The sequence below is a fragment of the Bombina bombina genome, chromosome 3 (genome assembly GCF_027579735.1).
Source record: "Bombina bombina isolate aBomBom1 chromosome 3, aBomBom1.pri, whole genome shotgun sequence".
Taxonomy (NCBI): Eukaryota; Metazoa; Chordata; class Amphibia; order Anura; family Bombinatoridae; genus Bombina; species Bombina bombina.
Window position 1 is genome coordinate 86,712,965 of NC_069501.1, and position 19,671 is coordinate 86,732,635.

The following is a 19,671-nucleotide window of genomic DNA, read 5'->3' on the forward strand; positions in this document are numbered from 1 at the left end:
TTTACCACTGAGTCGATATTCTTCTTCTTTTTCTTTTGTCTCAGGTTTATCAATTTAAAGTCCCAGAGATTGAACTCCTGATGATTCATAGAGGCCCATTTATCAAGCTCTGAATGGAGCTTGAGGGCCGTGTTTCTGGCGAGCCTTCAGGCTCGCCAGAAACACAAGTTATGGAGCAGCGTACTAAAGACCGCTGCTCCATAACCTTGTCAGCCTGCTCTGAGCAGACGGACAGAAATCGCCACAATTCAACCCGATCGAGTACGATCGGGTTGATTGACACCCCCTGCTGGCGCCTGATTGGCCGTGAGTCTGCAGGGGGTGGCGTTGCACCATCAGCTCTTGTAAGCTGCTGGTGCAATGCTGAATACGGAGAGCGTATTGCTCTCCGCATTCAGCGAGGTCTTGCGGACCTGATCCGCACTGTCGGATCAGGTCCTCAAGACCTTTGATAAATAGGCCTCTATATCTAAATTTTTATCAAGATAGTTAAGACCTTTCTTCAGGCAAGGCGGCCTGTAACAAGTACTTTTAGCAGCAGTTTGGAATTCTTTCTCTTTCCTGGTGTGATTAACATGATTTTACCAGTATTTCTTACAATTTACAGGAATTTTTCAATTTCATACAATAATCTGCAAGTTTCTTAAGGTCTCTGACATTCAGATCTCTTTTCTAGATCTAGTCAAAGTAAGTTTAACAGTTTTTCTGATTTTCTCTTCCTGTGAACCTTACTGGTTTTAAGAGTTTTTCAAACTCCTCTTCTGAACCTATGAAGGGTTTAAACATTCTGCTTATTTTGAAAGTGATTGTTTCTTTTTGTGGACTCCACAACCTGTGAGTCCACAGCAAGTGCTACCCAGGTGCTGAACCAGAAATGGGCCGGCTCCTAAGCTTAGATTCCTACTTTTCAAATAAAGATTGTAAGAGAACAAATAAAAATTGATACTAGGAGTAAATTAGAAAGTTGCTAAAAATTGCCTGCTCTATCTGAATCATGAATGAAAAAAATTGGGCTTAGTGTCCCTTTAACTTAAATAAATATTACTGCTGCTTTTAAACACATCATATAGATATTTTGAGTTATACGTCACTTTAATAATTCTCCTCCTCTGTAAACATTGCCAATATATCTCCAGGGTGGTCTGACGTCCCAGTCTGGCTCTGCTGCAAAGGAATTAAAGTGACATGAGACCCAACATTTTTCTTACCCTTTCAATTAACTTTCAAAATTTGGGTCTATTATCTAATTTTCATTGTTCCTTTGGTATCCTTTGTTGAAAAGCATACCTTGGTAGGCTCAGGTGGTGGGAGCTAGCTGCTGATTGGTGGTTGCATATATATGACTCTTGTCATTGGCTTACCAATATGTTAAATTAGCTCCCAGTGGCGCATTGTTGCTCCTTAAATCAAGAATACCTAGAGAATGAAGCAAAACTAATAATAGAAGTAAACTGCAAAGTTGTTTAAAAATGTTTGCTCTGTCTGAATCATGAAAGAAAGAAATTGTGTTTCATGTCCCTTTAAACATGTAGCTAAAGTCAACTCAAGAGCAGCAATGCATACTGGGAGCTAGTTAAGCATATCTGGTGAGCCAATGACAAGAGGCATATGCATGTAGCTGCCCATTAGCAGCTTGCTCTCTATAGTATGTTGCTGCTCCTGAACTTTCCTAGGTATGCTTTTCAACAAAGAATACCAAGAAATCAAAGTAAATTTGATCAAATAAGTCAATTCAAAAGGCTCTTAAATTTGTATGTTCCATCTGAATCACAAAAGCTTAATGTGCATTTAATTCTGTTTGTTATTCACAGGGGGACAGTGGCGGGCCGCTGGTCACCAGAACAGACTCATTGTGGTGGCTTGTGGGGGATACAAGTTGGGGAACTGGCTGTGCTAATGCGTATAAACCTGGTGTTTATGGAAACATGACGGTATTTGCAGAATGGATCTATCAGCAAATGCAGGTACAATCTAACATAGGCATTTTCTAATAATATTTAAATACATATGAGATTTGTTTACCTACATCGTTATTATTTAGGTCAAGAGGACATTTTATTTTTTGTGCCCTCCCCTGTAAAACAAAAAACAAACCTACAGAGGTTTTTTGGCCAACCATTCATCTCCCAGCATCAAATGGGGCTTTCATCCGCCCTGTTGACTCGGCGCATCTGCATCTTAGGAATGTTCCTGACCACCTCCCTTTAAATGCTTGCAGTGGTCCATGGTTTTCAATCTAATCTTTCTTTATTACTGCTGAGGATACAGTTATTATTATAAAATGGATGACATATTTTCTTTAAATGATGCCATTTTTGAGCATTTTGCATACTGACCTCAGATAACTATGGGGTTGATCGCAATCTCTAGTTTGATAATTATTGTCATATTGTCATGGCTGCAGATGAGCTATTTTTTAATGTGAACACAGTCACAATTAGCTAGTTATATTGCTTATCATCAGCACTTTTTGAATATTGTTTATATGCTTAACATGTGCCAATCCTGTTTAGCTGACCACTGTCAAAATCCTCGAAAATTAAAGGGATAGTCTACTCCAAAAATGTTATTTAAAAAAAATATAGATAATCCCTTTATTACCAATTCCCTCGCTCTTCTGATTTATCGTCCTCGGTTTACTATCATCGGCTCCTTTGGCAATCATTGGCCTAGATTACGAGTTGTACGTTAGGGTTAAAAAGCAGCGTTGGTCGGTCCCAACGCTGATTTTTAACGCCCGCTGGTATTACGAGTCTTGCAGGTACAGGTGTACCGCTCACTTTTTTGGCCAGACTCGAAAATACTGCAAATCCACTTACGTCAATTGCGTATCCTATATTTTCAATGGGACTTGCATAGCACCGGTATTACGAGTCTGACCAAAAGTGAGCAGTAGACCCTCTCCTGTCAAGCCTGGTACCGCATTTAAAAGTCAGTAGTTAAGAGTTTTACACTACAACGCCGTAGCATAAAACTCTTAACTAAAGTGCTAAAAAGTACACTAACACCCATAAACTACCTATTAACCCCTAAACTGAGCCCCCCCCATCGCAAACACTAAATAAATATTTTAACCCCTAATCTGCCGAACCGGACATCGCCGCCACTATAATAAATATATTAACACCTAAACCACCGCACTCCCGCATCGCAAACACTAGGTAAATATTATTAACCCCTAATCTGCTGTCCCTAACATCGCCGACACCTACCTACATTTATTAACCCCTAATCTGCCGCCCCCAACATCGCCGCCAGTATATTAAATGTATTAACCCCTAAACCTAAGTCTAACCCTAACCCTAACACCCCCTAACTTAAATATAATTACAATAAATCTAAATAAAATTACTACAATTAACTAAATAATTCCTATTTAAAACTAAATACTTACCTATAAAATAAACCCTAAGCTAACTATAACTAATAGTTACATTGTATCTATCTAGCTTAGGGTTTATTTCTATTTTACAGGCAAGTTTGTATTTATTTTAACTAGGTACAATAGTTATTAAATAGTTATTAACTATTTAATAACTACCTAGTTAAAATAAAGACAAATTTACCTGTAAAATAAAACCTAACCTAAGTTACAATTACACCTAACACTACACTATAATTAAATAAATTAACTAAATTAAATACAATTAATTACAATTAAATAAAATTATCTAAAGTACGAAAACCCCCCACTAAATTATAGAAAATAATAAACAAATTACAAGATTTTTAAACTAATTACACCTAATCTAATCCCCCTAACAAAATAACCCCCCCCCCAAAATAAAAAAAACCCCTACCCTACACTAAATTACAAATAGCCCTTAAAAGGGCCTTTTGTGGGGCATTGCCCCAAAGTAATCAGCTCTTATACCTGTAAAATATAAAGTACAAATCTCCCCCCAACATTAAAACCCACCACCTACACAACCAACCCTACTCTAAAACCCACCCAATCCTCCCTTAAAAAAAACTAACACTAACCCCCTGAAGATCCCCTTACCAGGAGATGTCGTCACCCAACCTGGCCGAAGTCCTCAACGAAGCCGGGAGAAGTCTTCATCCAACCGGGCAGAAGTGGTCCTCCAGACGGGCAGAATTCTTCATCCAGACAGCATCTTCTATCTTCATCCATCCGGCGCAGAGCAGGTCCATCTTCAAGACATCTGACACGGAGCATCCTCTTCTTTCCATGGCTGACGATTGAATGAAGGTTCCTTTAAATGACGTCATCCAAGATGGCGTACCTTCAATTCCGATTGGCTGATAGAATTCTATCAGCCAATCGGAATTAAGGTAGAAAAAATCCTATTGGCTGATGCAATCAGCCAATAGAATTGAAGTTCAATCATATTGGCTGATCCAATCAGCCAATAGGATTGAGCTGGCATTCTATTGGCTGTTCCAATCAGCCAATATGATTTTTTCTACCTTAATTCCTATTGGCTGATAGAATTCTATCAGCCAATCAGAATTGAAGGGACGCCATCTTGGATGATGTCATTTAAAGGAACCTTCATTCAGTCGTCGGCCATGGAAAGAAGAGGATGCTCCACATCGGATGTCTTGAAGATGGGCCCGCTCCGCACCAGATGGATGAAGATAGAAGATGCCGTCTGGATGAAGACTTCTGCCTGTCTGGAGGACCACTTCTGCCCGGTTGGATGAAGACTTCGGCCCGTCTGGAGGACCACTTCTGCTCGGTTGGGTGAAGACGTCTCCCAGTAAGGTGATCTTCAAGGGGTTAGTGTTAGTTTTTTTTAAGGGGGTATTGGGTGGGTTTTAGAGTAGGGTTGGTTGTGTGGGTGGTGGGTTTTAATGTTGGGAGGGGAATTGTAATTTTTTTTCAGGTAAAAGAGCTGATTACTTTGGGGCAATGCCCCGCAAAAGGCCCTTTTAAGGGCTATTTGTAATTTAGTGTAGGGTAGGGCTTTTTTATTTTGGGGGGGCTTTTTTATTTTGTTAGGGGGATTAGATTAGGTGTAATTAGTTTAAAAATCTTGTAATTTCTTTATTATTTTCTGTAATTTAGTGTTTTTTTTTGTACTTGTAATTGTATTTAATTGTAATTAATTGTATTTAATTTAGGTAATTAATTTAATTGTAGTATAGTGTTAGGTGTAATTGTAACATAGGTTAGGTTTTATTTTACAGGTAAATTTGTATTTATTTTAGCTAGGTAGTTATTAAATAGTTAATAACTATTTAATAACTATTGTACCTAGTTAAAATAAATACAAAGTTGCCTGTAAAATAAAAATAAACCCTAAACTAGCTACAATGTAACTATTAGTTATATTGTAGCTAGTTTATGGTTTATTTTACAGGTGAGTATTAAAGTTTAAATAGGAATTATTTAGTTAATTGTAGTAATTTTATTTAGAGTTATTTAAATTATATTTAAGTTAGGGGGTTTAGGGTTAGGGTTAGATTTAGGGGTTAATATGTTTATTATAGTGGTGGCGATGTTGGGGCGGCAGATTAGGGGTTAATAAATGTAGTTAGGTTGCGGCGATATTGGGGGCGGCAGATTAGGGGTTAATAAATATAATGTAGATGTCAGCGATGTTGGGGGCAGCAGATTAGGGGTTCATAACTTATAAGTATAATTTAGGTGGCGGCGGTGTCCGGAGCGGCAGATTAGGGGTTAATAATATAATGCAGGTGTCGGCAATGTCGGGGGCAGCAGATTAGGGGTTAATAAGTTTAATATTAGGGGTGTTTAGACGGGTTCATGTTAGGGTGTTAGGTGTAAACATAAATGTATTTTCCCCATAGGAATGAATGGGGCTGCATTAGGAGCTTAACGCTGTTTTTTTGCAGGTGTTAGGGTTTTTTTCATCCGGCTCTCCCCCATTGATTCCTACGGGGAAATTGTGCACGAGCACGTTTAGCCCGCTCACCGCTAACGTAAGCAGCGCTGGTATTGAGGTGAAATGTGCAACTAAATTTTCGCTTTTTTGGGGTTAACCCCGGGTTTGTAAAAACACGTAATACCAGCGCTGTCTGCAAGTGAGCGGTGAGCATAAACTGCTCGTTAGCACCGCACAGCCTCTAACGCAAAACTCGTAATCTAGGCGAATGATTTTAAACCTCCCTGTGCAGGAAAAGGTTTGATCCTTCCTGTACGGACAAAGTTTGAACCTTCCTGTACTGAACAAGGTTTGAATCTTTCACGGTTCGTCTTTGCTGAATTTCTATAACTGTAATAAGATGACGATACAATAATCAAACTATTGTAAATGCTGATTATGAAAAACACGTTTTTGGGACTTCTGTTTATTTTTGATAGACCCATACAAATATCTTGGTTTCCAACAAACAAAATGGAGTGGAACATTGTTAAGTCCCAATTGTGACAATGCGATATCCAAGAGAAATTCCATTTAAAAATACGATATTACTGTAACTTAAAATCACAAAAATGTGCGCATGAAATAAAAAGATGTATTTTAAGAATTGGATTGCTAAACACCATATGAACAGTGTGAGATTTAATGTATATATGGTTATTAATTTCATATTTATATATAAATTTCTGTACTGCCCAATACCGGTAAATTATACAATAGCAATGGTTAGATGCTAAAAAAAGGCTGTTTTGCGCTAATCTCTGAGCTGGTTAAACATAATGGATAAGCATGCAAACTGTATGTAAAATGAAATAAATGCACAATTTTGTGAAGTGATATTTTTACCATTTCACAACTGGCTATTGTTAAACGGACATTAAACACAAAGGCCTAGAATACAAGTTGAGTGCTAAATCTCTTTGTGCGCAAGTGATATTAGCGTTTCAGTGAGTAATACCAGTGCACGCTAATGTGTGCTAGGAAGCATGAAGCTCACGAGAGCGCACTTCCATAGGCTCCAATGGGAGCCTCGTTTTCATGCCATCAGACACTGCACGAGAACCTAGGACAGCGAAGGGGGTAAGTCGCGCAAGAGATTTAAATATATATATGAATATATACATGTATATACACATATTAACACATAAATATATATTATATGAATATATACATGTATATACACATATTAACACATAAATATATATTATATGAATATATACATGTATATACACATAGTAACACATAAATATATATGTATATACACATATTAAAATACAAACACAATGAAACCCAAACAGTACGGCCGTGAGCTATGCTTGGCTCACAGTTTGATGTAGGGCCCAAGTTGCACAAAGTCAATCCTCAGTATCACTCCTTTAGTATTGGAGCAAAAGCATAAGTAAAGAATAACTCACCACACCACTTCATAAGATCGACACATATATTCCGCCACTCGCGCTGCCAGTATCCTTCGGCTACTCCTGTGCCGCACACGAAGACGCCAGCTTCAAATTACGCGGCTCACAGGGTTTACGCTGAGTGGCTCATTAGAAGGTGTGGGTGATGACGTGCTCGGCAATCCACCAATCATATGGACTCTTTACCAGGAAAGAAACTGCCGCTCGGGTCCGCTCCAAAACAGTAACACAGCTGATGTGTCGGATGACACTGGAATAAGACATGCATGAAAAGAGATTCCGACATCCATCAATTATATAAAAGTATTCAGTCTTTATTCATATTCATTAAAAACAGGAACACAGCAAACAAACGGTCAAGTGAACCTAGGCGCAGCACGCAGGCATACGCGTTTCGGAAATAAATTCCGTAGTCACGGCCTAAGTGCTAAACCCCCACATCCCATTTAAAAAGCCAAGTGGGTAAATGTGATTGGTAAAAACAAAACAACGCCCTAGTTTTTCTGACCAATAATATAAAGTATGTAATTAAGAAACTGATGTCTATTCTTAAAGGAGTAACATAGTGGCACAAGTATTACACATGTGAATCTAAGATATGAATAAAAGACGAGGAGCTAAATAGACAAAACCCCGGATATATTTAAGGCTAAACATGAAAAAATGAGAAAATGAGAGAGAACGAGTGAGAAACCAGACTATGTGTGTACATTCCAATAAAAATTATATATATATATAAATCAGATACTCTTGCTGCATGTACATATAAACAAAATGATTAGCGAGAGATATATATTTGTTTGTGTACATCCATAACAAAGCAATTATACATAAGCTAAGGGTAAATGCCCAAAAGAGCTCAAAAAACATTTTGATATTGTCTTTAGCACAAAATCTATTGATATACTCTCATATGATAGTATGTAACATCAGTGCTATGGTGATAGTAAACAGAATGTATGTTAATAACAACGTAAATAAAAAAATATATAAGCACACAGTCTATATAACCTTAGTAGCTAATCATATGTAGAATTCGTATATATCGTTACATAGTTAATATTGTATCAGATATGTAGGTAGACTTAGATATTAAAATCTATGATTGATACATAAGAACCTAGTCTGCAATAAGTGTTCTAAATATATCACACTATATTCACTCTCAAAATTATCAAAGATAGATAGATATATCTTGTATAGTAGGACTAAAAGATAGAGGACCGGGCTAGGGTACAAATCTATACAGTAAACTGACTATTAGGTTATAGACTATAAGTGGAAGGAGAGTGAACAGAGAATACTCATAAACAAAAGTGGACAGAGAATACTCACTCCCAGTGGTTGATAATATCAAACCTGGAGTTAAGTCCATTTGGCAGCCTAGTATCTAAAGTAAATATCCAATATGCTTCCCTTCGTGCCAAAATGGTGTCAATGTCCCCACCCCTAGTTGGTCTTATGATCTTCTCTATGGCACACCATGAAAAATGTTTTAGATCATTGTTATGAAAACCTCCAAAGTGCTGAACTATAGGTGTAGTTGCTCTATTTTGTTTAAATGATGATAAGTGTTCACGTATTCTAGTATTAAGATCTCTGGAGGTGAGCCCTACATACTGAATATTACAAAGGGAACATTCGATGAGGTATATGGCATATTCGGTAGTGCAGTTCATGCAAGTGTCAATATCATAGGTTCTGTGAGTAACCTTACTACAAAAATTCTTTGTCACTTTCACATGATCGCACGGTTTACATTTTCGTCTACCACATCTGTACATGCCAGTATGCCTTAACCAAGATCCCCCTGGCTCATCCTTTGGTTTAAGTAGTGTAGGTGCCAGGATATTACCCAAAGTTGGGCTCCTCCTGTAGGAGCATCTGATGCCATTTTTAACAGTGTTAATTAGTTTGTCATCCGCAGAGAGGAGTGGGAAGTGCTTGCGGACAATTTTACAGATGTCATGATACTGTGCACTATGATTGGTAACAAAGGTTACACCTTTGAACCCAGTCCTCTCAGCGGATTTCAAATGCAGAAGATCTTTTCTCTCTATGGCACTGACTGCCTTCTTTGCTCTTCTTACTATAGCCCTTGGGTATTTTCTACTGATCAACCTCTGTTCGAGATCTACAGACTCTTTTTCAAACTGCACAGAACTTGTGCAGTTTCGTCTGAGTCTTGTAAATTCACCTTTTGCGATAGCAAAAGGGACATGTTTCGGATGGCAACTAGTACCTTGAAGCAAAGAATTACCTGATATTGGTTTTCTATATACAGTGGACTCAATCTTACCTTGTTAATGTTACATCAAGATAATTAATGCTATGTGAACTGTACTCATAAGTGAATTTGAGATTAATGTCATTCATGTGTAGATACTCCAGAAAATCTGGAATAATTTCTTCCTCACCTGTCCAAATAAAAATGAGATCATCTATATATCTCTGATAAAGAGATATATGATCTCTGAAAGGATTACTATCTCCAAAGATGTGGTAAAACTCCCACCATCCTAGAAATAAATTTGCATAGGAGGGGGCAAACTTTGCCCCCATGGCTGTACCACACCTTTGGAGATAGTATGTGTCCTCAAACTTAAAAAAATTATGAGTAAGTAAAAATGTGAGTACTTTCAGAATGTAATTCTTAAGTGTGGAGTCATAATCAGTGAAATGATCCAGAAAAAAGGTAACAGCTTCCACTCCTTTAGAGTGTGGAATGCTCGAGTAGAGGGAGACAACATCGATGGTTAACCATATACAAGAGTCTGACCATTCTACATGTTCAAGTGTATTAAGAATGTGCTTAGTGTCTCTTACATAGGAAAGCAATGACAAAACCATAGGCTGCAGAATATTGTCGATCCACTGGGACAAATTTCCCAGAAGGGATTCAACACCACTCACAATGGGGCGGCCTTTGACCTCAGTGAGAGATTTATGTGTTTTTGGAAGATGCGTGCTGCGCCTAGGTTCACTTGACCGTTTGTTTGCTGTGTTCCTGTTTTTAACGAATATGAATAAAGACTGAATACTTTTATATAATTGATGGATGTCGGAATCTCTTTTCATGCATATACACATATTAACACATAAATATATATGTATATACACATATTAACACATATATATATATGTATATACACATATTAACACATAGATATATATGTATATACACATATTAACACATAGATATATATATGTATATACACATATTAACACATAAATATATATGTATATACATATAGTAACACATAGATATATATGTATATATACACATATTAACACATAAATATATATGTATATACACATAGTAACACATAGATATATATGTATATATACACATATTAACACATAGATATATATGTATATACACATATTAACACATAGATATATATGTATATACACATATTAACACATAAATATATATGTATATATACACATAGTAACACATAAATATACATGTATATACACATATTAACACATAAATATATATTATATGAATCTATACATGTATATACACATATTAACACATAGATATATATGTATATGAATATATACATGTATATACACATATTAACACATAAATGTATATATATATATATATATGAATATATACATGTATATACACATATTAACACATACATATATATGTATATGAATATATACATGTAAATACACATATTAACACATAGATATATATGTATATGAATATATATATGTATATACACATATTAACACATAAATATATATTATATGAATATATACATGTATATAGACATATTAACTCATAGATATATATGTATATGAATATATACATGTATATACACATATTAACTCATAGATATATATGTATATGAATATATACATGTATATACACATATATACACATAGATATATATGTATATGAATATATATATGTATATACACATATATACACATAAATATATATGTATATGAATATATACATGTATATACACATATATACACATAAATATATATGTATATAAATATATACATGTATATACACATATATACACATAAATATATATATCTGAATATATACATGTATATACACATATTAACACATAAATATATAGCATGAAGCTCACGAGAGCGCACTTCCATAGGCTCCAATGGGAGCCTCGTTTTCATGCCATCAGACACTGCACGAGAACCTAGGACAGCGAAGGGGGTAAGTTGCGCAAGAGATTTAAATATATATATGAATATATACATGTATATACACATATTAACACATAAATATATATTATATGAATATATACATGTATATACACATATTAACACATAAATATATATGTATATGAATATATACATGTAAATACACATATTAACACATAGATATATATGTATATGAATATATATATATGTATATACACATATTAACACATAAATATATATTATATGAATATATACATGTATATAGACATATTAACTCATAGATATATATGTATATGAATATATACATGTATATATACATATATACACATAGATATATATATATGAATATATACATGTATATACACATATATACACATAAATATATATATATGTATATGAATATATACATGTATATACACATATATACACATAAATATATATGTATATGAATATATACATGTATATACACATATATACACATAAATATATATATATATGAATATATACATGTATATACACATATTAACACATAAATATACATGTATATACACATATTAATTTCAAGTAACAAATGTAGGTAGCAAGAGTATTCACTGTAAGTTTGTCCTGTACGCTAATAGTTGCGTTGTGTTAGTGAAGCTTCTTAGCCTTAAGGTACAGTTAGGATGGCGGTCTTAGAGCAACTAATTAATAGTATGGTAATCAGTCCTGTTTATCAAACAGCAGATACACTGTTTACACAAAGTTCATAGGTGGGTCGGTATGTAGCGGACACAAGCTCATGTGCTGGCTGTAACAAACAAATCCCAAAATTTGGGCTCGGCGGCCCTCCCGGATAAATGCAGTTATCAAGCGCTGTGCACCATACAGAGATATATTGCCACGGCAGGCCCTCGCTACATACCTGTTCCCATACTTCAGTTCCGTGTCAGGATCCTTCTCTAGGTAGCGTGTACGGGTGTTTGCCGGAGACTCGCAGGGAAACCAGGTTCCGCTCCTTGACCCTTCCACTTGCTTACGCTCCTGAGCCCCAGATTCCTCTGTTCGATCCAACTTGCGGTACGTCAGTGACGTCACGGACAGGTGTGTGCTTGCCAGCCAATCCTATTGCGACTTCGATAGACCTGATTCGGCGTGGTGCAAATGGCAAGTAGATAATTTTCAAAGAACAAGAGAGCACCAACGCCGTTAAGTAAAACAAAATTCTTTATTTCAAAAGGTTAAAAAATGTTACAGGACAGCAGTACCCTGTAATTAGTTAGATCAAGTGTAGAAAAATTGGCTTACGCGTTTCAGCATATAGCCGTAGTCATAGCCTGTCATTTTGTAATACACTTCGGTTTAAAAAGTACTGCCTAAAATATTATTGGTTATCCAAACTCCACCTCTAACTAATTAGCCAATGCCAGGTTGGGATTTTGTTGTTAGTGTTCAGCACAGTCATTGATTGCGAAAACATATGTACACAATAAACCCTATTAACAGGGCATATGTGCTGACAACTGAGGAGTTTGATATATTTCAAACAATGATAGATGTAAATAGATTAGTGAGAAACATCACTTTAAAAAAACATTTCTCTGGACAGGATAATACCTGCCAAGACATTCCTGTTACAAACATCAATATTAGTGATAGTTCAAATAGACTTAGTTTCTTAGAAACATGTGATGTAACAACTCTAGATGAACTAAGAATGGAGACAACTAATGATGAAGGTAACATCACAAGGGGAATACATATGAAATCTAAATCTACATTTTATCCCATTCAATCAAGGGGGGACATAATTGAAACCTTTCATTCAAGAATAGAGAGAGATCTCATTAATTTGAAAACCAATAACAGTGCACCCAAACACAATATCTCTCTTAAAGAGAGAATGGCTATAAAGACACTGCAACAAGATGATAATATAATCATCAAAAATGCAGATAAGGGCGGCACAGTAGTGGTAATGGATAAATCTATGTATATAGATGAGGCAATGAGACAATTGAACAACAGGGCCAATTATTCTGTTCTACGAAAGGATCCCACTAAACAATTTGCAGAGGAACTTGGTCACCTATTGGACGATGGTGTAGAGCTGGGGTGTATTGATAATGAGACAGCATTATATCTGTATGTAGAACATCCTAAAATACCCCAGTTCCACCACCTTCCAAAGGTGCACAAATCTTTGGACAACGTCCAGGGACGCCCAATAGTAAGTGGAATTGGGTCAATCTTTGAAAATCTCTCAAAGTGGCTAGATTCTATCTTAAATCCACTAGTAAAGACTCTACCCTCTTACATCAGGGATACCAAATCTGTATTGAATATAATGAAAAACACAAAATGGAGTAAGAACTATTGTTGGGTCACTGTGGATGCAGTGGCGTTATACTCCTCGATACCCCATGACGATGGTATAAGAGCAATAGAATTTTTCTTGAAATACTACACAGAATTCTCATTGGATTTTCAGAAATATATCATCAGAGTTACACGGTTTTTACTTTCCCATAACTTTTTCCAATTCCAGGATATTTTCTATCTCCAAAGATGTGGAACTGCTATGGGGGCAAAATTTGCCCCCTCATATGCCAACCTATTTTTAGGTTGGTGGGAGCAGTTCCACATCTTTGGAGATGGAAATGAATACAAAAAAGACATCCTCTTGTATGTAAGATACATTGATGACCTCCTCTTTATATGGAAAGGGGAGGCAGGGGATGTGGTAAAATTTGTCAATAGACTGAATGAGAATCAAATAGGTTTAAAATTCACTTTTGAAACTGGTCTTGATGAAATTAACTATCTAGATGTGACTCTTAAAGGCATTCATGACAAACAGGTTGTTACTAAGATCTATAGAAAAGCAATAACAGGCAACTCATTGCTTCATGGTAAGAGTTGTCACCCGAAGCATACAGCTCATGCGGTAGCTAAAGGTGAATTCATTCGCCTGAAGAGAAATTGTACTCTTGAAAGTGATTTCTCACAGGAAGCAATTGCTTTGGAAAACAGACTCAAAGAGAGGGGGTATTCCAATATGGTAATCAGGAAAGCGAGAAAAGAAGTAGACAAAATAAATAGGTCATCCCTACTAACTGAAAAAGGCACAGGCAAAGAAATGTTTAAGGGGGTCAACTTTACCACCAATTATAGCAATCAATATCCTGAGATTGTAAATATAATTAAGAAACACTTTCATATTTTGGAAGCTGATGAAAAACTGGTGGAAGTTGTCAAAACAGGTATTAGATGCAGCTCCAAAAAATGTCCAACATTGGGATCACTGCTGTCCCCAACAATGCTAAAAACTGAGACTGCCAGATCTTCTTCATGGTTAACCAATAATGGTATGTACCCCTGTGGGCATAATAAATGTAAACCATGTGAACATTTGACTAGAACAAAAACTTTCTCCTCCAATGTGACAGGAGAAACTTTTAAGATAAAGTCATGTATGAACTGTATGTCTACAGAGGTTGTATATCTACTATATTGCATAGTATGTGGAATGCAATATATAGGTCTCACCTCTAGAGACATAAAATCCCGAATAAGGGAACATCTATCAACCATCACAAGAGGAAAGTCTAGCACTCCATTGGTATGTCACTTTAAAAACAGACACAAGGGATCTATACACACCTTGCGATGGTGTGCGATAGAAAAAGTAAAACTTCCCAAAAGAGGAGGTAATATTGAGAAATTGTTGGATAAAAGAGAAGCATTTTGGATGTTCAGACTCAGAACACGATATCCAGAGGGTCTGAACTCCAAATACGACTTGATAAATTACTGGGAATAAATTTGGTAACTGTGTCAATTATAATTATTTTTATAGTCTGAACAAGAAAGAAGACAGTATTCCATTCCTTTGAGGTCCTTGTTATTTATATTCATATAATAATTTCTCTCTAGTCAAAACAGTGATAACATAGAATCACCCCTTTCCCATTATACTCAGACATTTTGAGAATTATAACATCCTATCTATTCTATATCTTTCTTACAACAATTACCCACAAATATTAAAACAAAGAAATCTAATAGTTAACTATGTTACATTGTACCTATCCTTACTAACCGAGTATTTTGTATATTGTATCAAGCAACCAACTACTATATATAATGGTTGCTATACTCCAACAAGGATTGAGAGTAACTAGGGAATATGTTACAAGAGAGTAATACTAACTTACCCACTATAATAGCAACATAGCTTAACGGAGGGTAATAGGACACACAGTTTATTTAGAATACATCATTCACTTATATCCACAATGTATCTTTCATATTGAGTTTTGTTTTGTTATTTGTCAGCACATATGCCCTGTTAATAGGGTTTATTGTGTACATATGTTTTCGCAATCAATGACTGTGCTGAACACTAACAACAAAATCCCAACCTGGCATTGGCTAATTAGTTAGAGGTGGAGTTTGGATAACCAATAATATTTTAGGCAGTACTTTTTAAACCGAAGTGTATTACAAAATGACAGGCTATGACTACGGCTATATGCTGAAACGCGTAAGCCAATTTTTCTACACTTGATCTAACTAATTACAGGGTACTGCTGTCCTGTAACATTTTTTAACCTTTTGAAATAAAGAATTTTGTTTTACTTAACGGCGTTGGTGCTCTCTTGTTCTTTGAAAATTATACACATATTAACACATAGATATATATGTATATGAATATATACATGTATATACACATATATACACATAAATATATATGTATGAATATATACATGTATATACACATATATACACATAAATATATATGTATATGAATATATACATGTATATACACATATATACACATAAATATATATGTATATGAATATATGCATGTATATACACATATATACACATAAATATATATATATATATATATATATATATATGAATATATATATGTATATACACATATTAACACATAAATATACATGTATATACACATATTAACACATAAATATACATGTATATACACATATTAACTCATAGATATATATGAATATATACATGTATATACACATATTAACACATAGATATATATGTATATGAATATATACATGTATATACATATATTAACACATAGATATATATGTATATGAATATATACATGTATATACACATATTAACACATAGATATATATGTATATGAAAATATACATGTATATACACATATTAACACATAGATATATATGTATATGAATATATACATGTATATATACATATATACACAAAAATATATATGTATATGAATATATATATGTATATACACATATTAACACATAAATATATATATTATATGAATATATACATGTATATAGACATATTAACTCATAGATATATATGTATATGAATATATATATATATATATGTATATACACATATTAACACATAAATATATATTATATGAATATATACATGTATATACACATATTAACTCATAGATATATATGTATATGAATATATACATGTATATACACATATTAACTCATAGATATATATGTATATGAATATATACATGTATATACACATATATACACATAGATATATATGTATATGAATATATACATGTATATACACATATATACACATAAATATATATGTATATGAATATATACATGTATATACACATATATACACATAAATATATATGTATATGAATATATACATGTATATACACATATATACACATAAATATATATTTATGAATATATACATGTATATACACATATTAACACATAAATATACATGTATATACACATATTAACACATAGATATATATGTATATGAATATATACATGTATATACACATATATACACATAAATATATATGTATGAATATATACATGTATATACACATATATACACATAAATATATATGTATATGAATATATACATGTATATACACATATATACACATAAATATATATGTATATGAATATATAAATGTATATACACATATATACACACATATATATATATATATATATATGAATATATACATGTATATACACATATTAACACATAAATATACATGTATATACACATATTAACACATAAATATACATGTATATACACATATTAACTCATAGATATATATGAATATATACATGTATATACACATATTAACACATAGATATATATGTATATGAATATATACATGTATATACACATATTAACACATAGACATATATGTATATGAATATATACATGTATATACACATATTAACACATAGATATATATGTATATGAATATATACATGTATATACACATATTAACACATAGATATATATGTATATGAAAATATACATGTATATACACATATTAACACATAGATATATATGTATATGAATATATACATGTATATACACATATATACACATAAATATATATGTATATGAATATATACATGTATATATACATATATACACATAAATATATATGTATATGAATATATACATGTATATACACATATATACACATAAATATATATATATGAATATATACATGTATATACACATATTAACACATAAATATACATGTATATACACATATTAACACATAGATATATATGTATATGAATATATACATGTATATACACATATATACACATAAATATATATGTATATGAATATATACATGTATATACACATATATACACATAAATATATATGTATATGAATATATACATGTATATACACATATATACACACATATATATATATATATATATATATATATATATATGAATATATACATGTATATACACATATTAACACATAAATATACATGTATATACACATATTAACTCATAGATATATATGTATATGAATATATACATGTATATACACATATTAACACATAGATATATATGTATATGAATATATACATGTATATACACATATATACACATTAAAAATATATGTATATGAATATATACATGTTACATACCTCCCAACTGTCCCGATTTTCACGGGACAGTCCCGATTTTTGGGGTCTATCCCTCTGTCCCGGGTTGCTAGCCATCTGTCCCGCATTGCCCCATGCATTTAAAAAAAAAAATTTTTAAATTCTATTGGGCTCATACTCAGAAGCAGCTGGCTTTTCTCTCCCAGTGTTATATACCTGTTAGATTCCTTGTGGAAAAGGAATGGTGTGTGGGTTAAGTAGGAGTAAGAAGGCTGTATACCCTCTGACCTCAGGTAATGGTGACCTCTAACCCCTGGTAGTGATGACGTCTAACCCCTGGTGATAATATGATGTAGTTTGTTTCTATCTGTATCTATAAGTGTGTATGTGTGTGTATCTGCATGTATAAGTGTAAGCTGTGTAGTATGTGTCTATCTGTATCTATAAGTGTGTGTGTGCATATCTGCATGTATAGGTGTAAGCTGTGTAGTGTGTGTGTGTGTGTCTGTATGTATAAGTGTAGGCTATGTAGTGTGTGTGTGTATATGCATGTATAAGTGTATGCTATGTAGTGTGTGTGTCTGCATGTATAAATGTAAGCTATGAAGTGTGTGTATCTGTGCATGTATAAGTGTATACTATGTAGTGTGTGTATCTGCATGTAATAGTGTATGCTATGTAGTGTGTGTGTGTGCGTATCTGCATGTATAAGTGTATGCTATGTAGTGAGTGTGTATCTGTATGTATAAGTGTATGCTATATAGTGTGTGTCTGCATGTGTAAGTGTATGAGATGTAGTGTGTGTCTGCATGTGTAAGTGTATGCAATGTAGTGTGTGTGTATCTGCATGTGTAAGTGTATGCTATGTAGTGTGTGTGTGTATCTGCATGTGTAAGTGTATGCTATGTAGTGTGTGTGCATCTGTATGTATAAGTGCATGCTATGTAGTGTGTGTGTGTGTGTATCTGCATGTATAAGTGTAAGCTATGTAGTGTGTGTGTGTGTGTGTGTGTCTGCATGTATAAGTGCGTATCTGCATGTATAAGTGTATGCTATGTAGTGTGTGTGTGTTTGTGTGTATCTGTATGTATAAGTGTGTGTGTATCTTCATGTATAAGTGTATGCTGTGCTGTGTAGTGTGTGTGTGTATCTTTATGTATAAGTGTAAGCTATGTAGTGTGTGTATCTGCCTGTATAAGTGTATGTTATGTAGTGTGTGTGTATATCTGCATATGCAAGTGTATGCTATGTAGTGTGTTACTGTAGTGTGTTACTTTTGCTAAGTTTAAAG

At 33.7% G+C, this 19,671-nt stretch overlaps 1 protein-coding gene across 2 annotated transcripts in view; it reads left to right on the forward strand.

Annotated features, from left to right (window-relative positions):
- Window positions 1–19,671, forward strand: part of TMPRSS2 (transmembrane serine protease 2) — a 115,143-nt gene that overhangs the window by 89,481 nt on the left and 5,991 nt on the right. For both annotated transcript variants that reach the window (XM_053705906.1, XM_053705907.1), the window contains exon 13: window positions 1,812–1,964. In XM_053705906.1, the coding sequence (XP_053561881.1) occupies window positions 1,812–1,964 (153 nt within the window). The remainder of the gene's footprint in view (window positions 1–1,811; window positions 1,965–19,671) is intronic.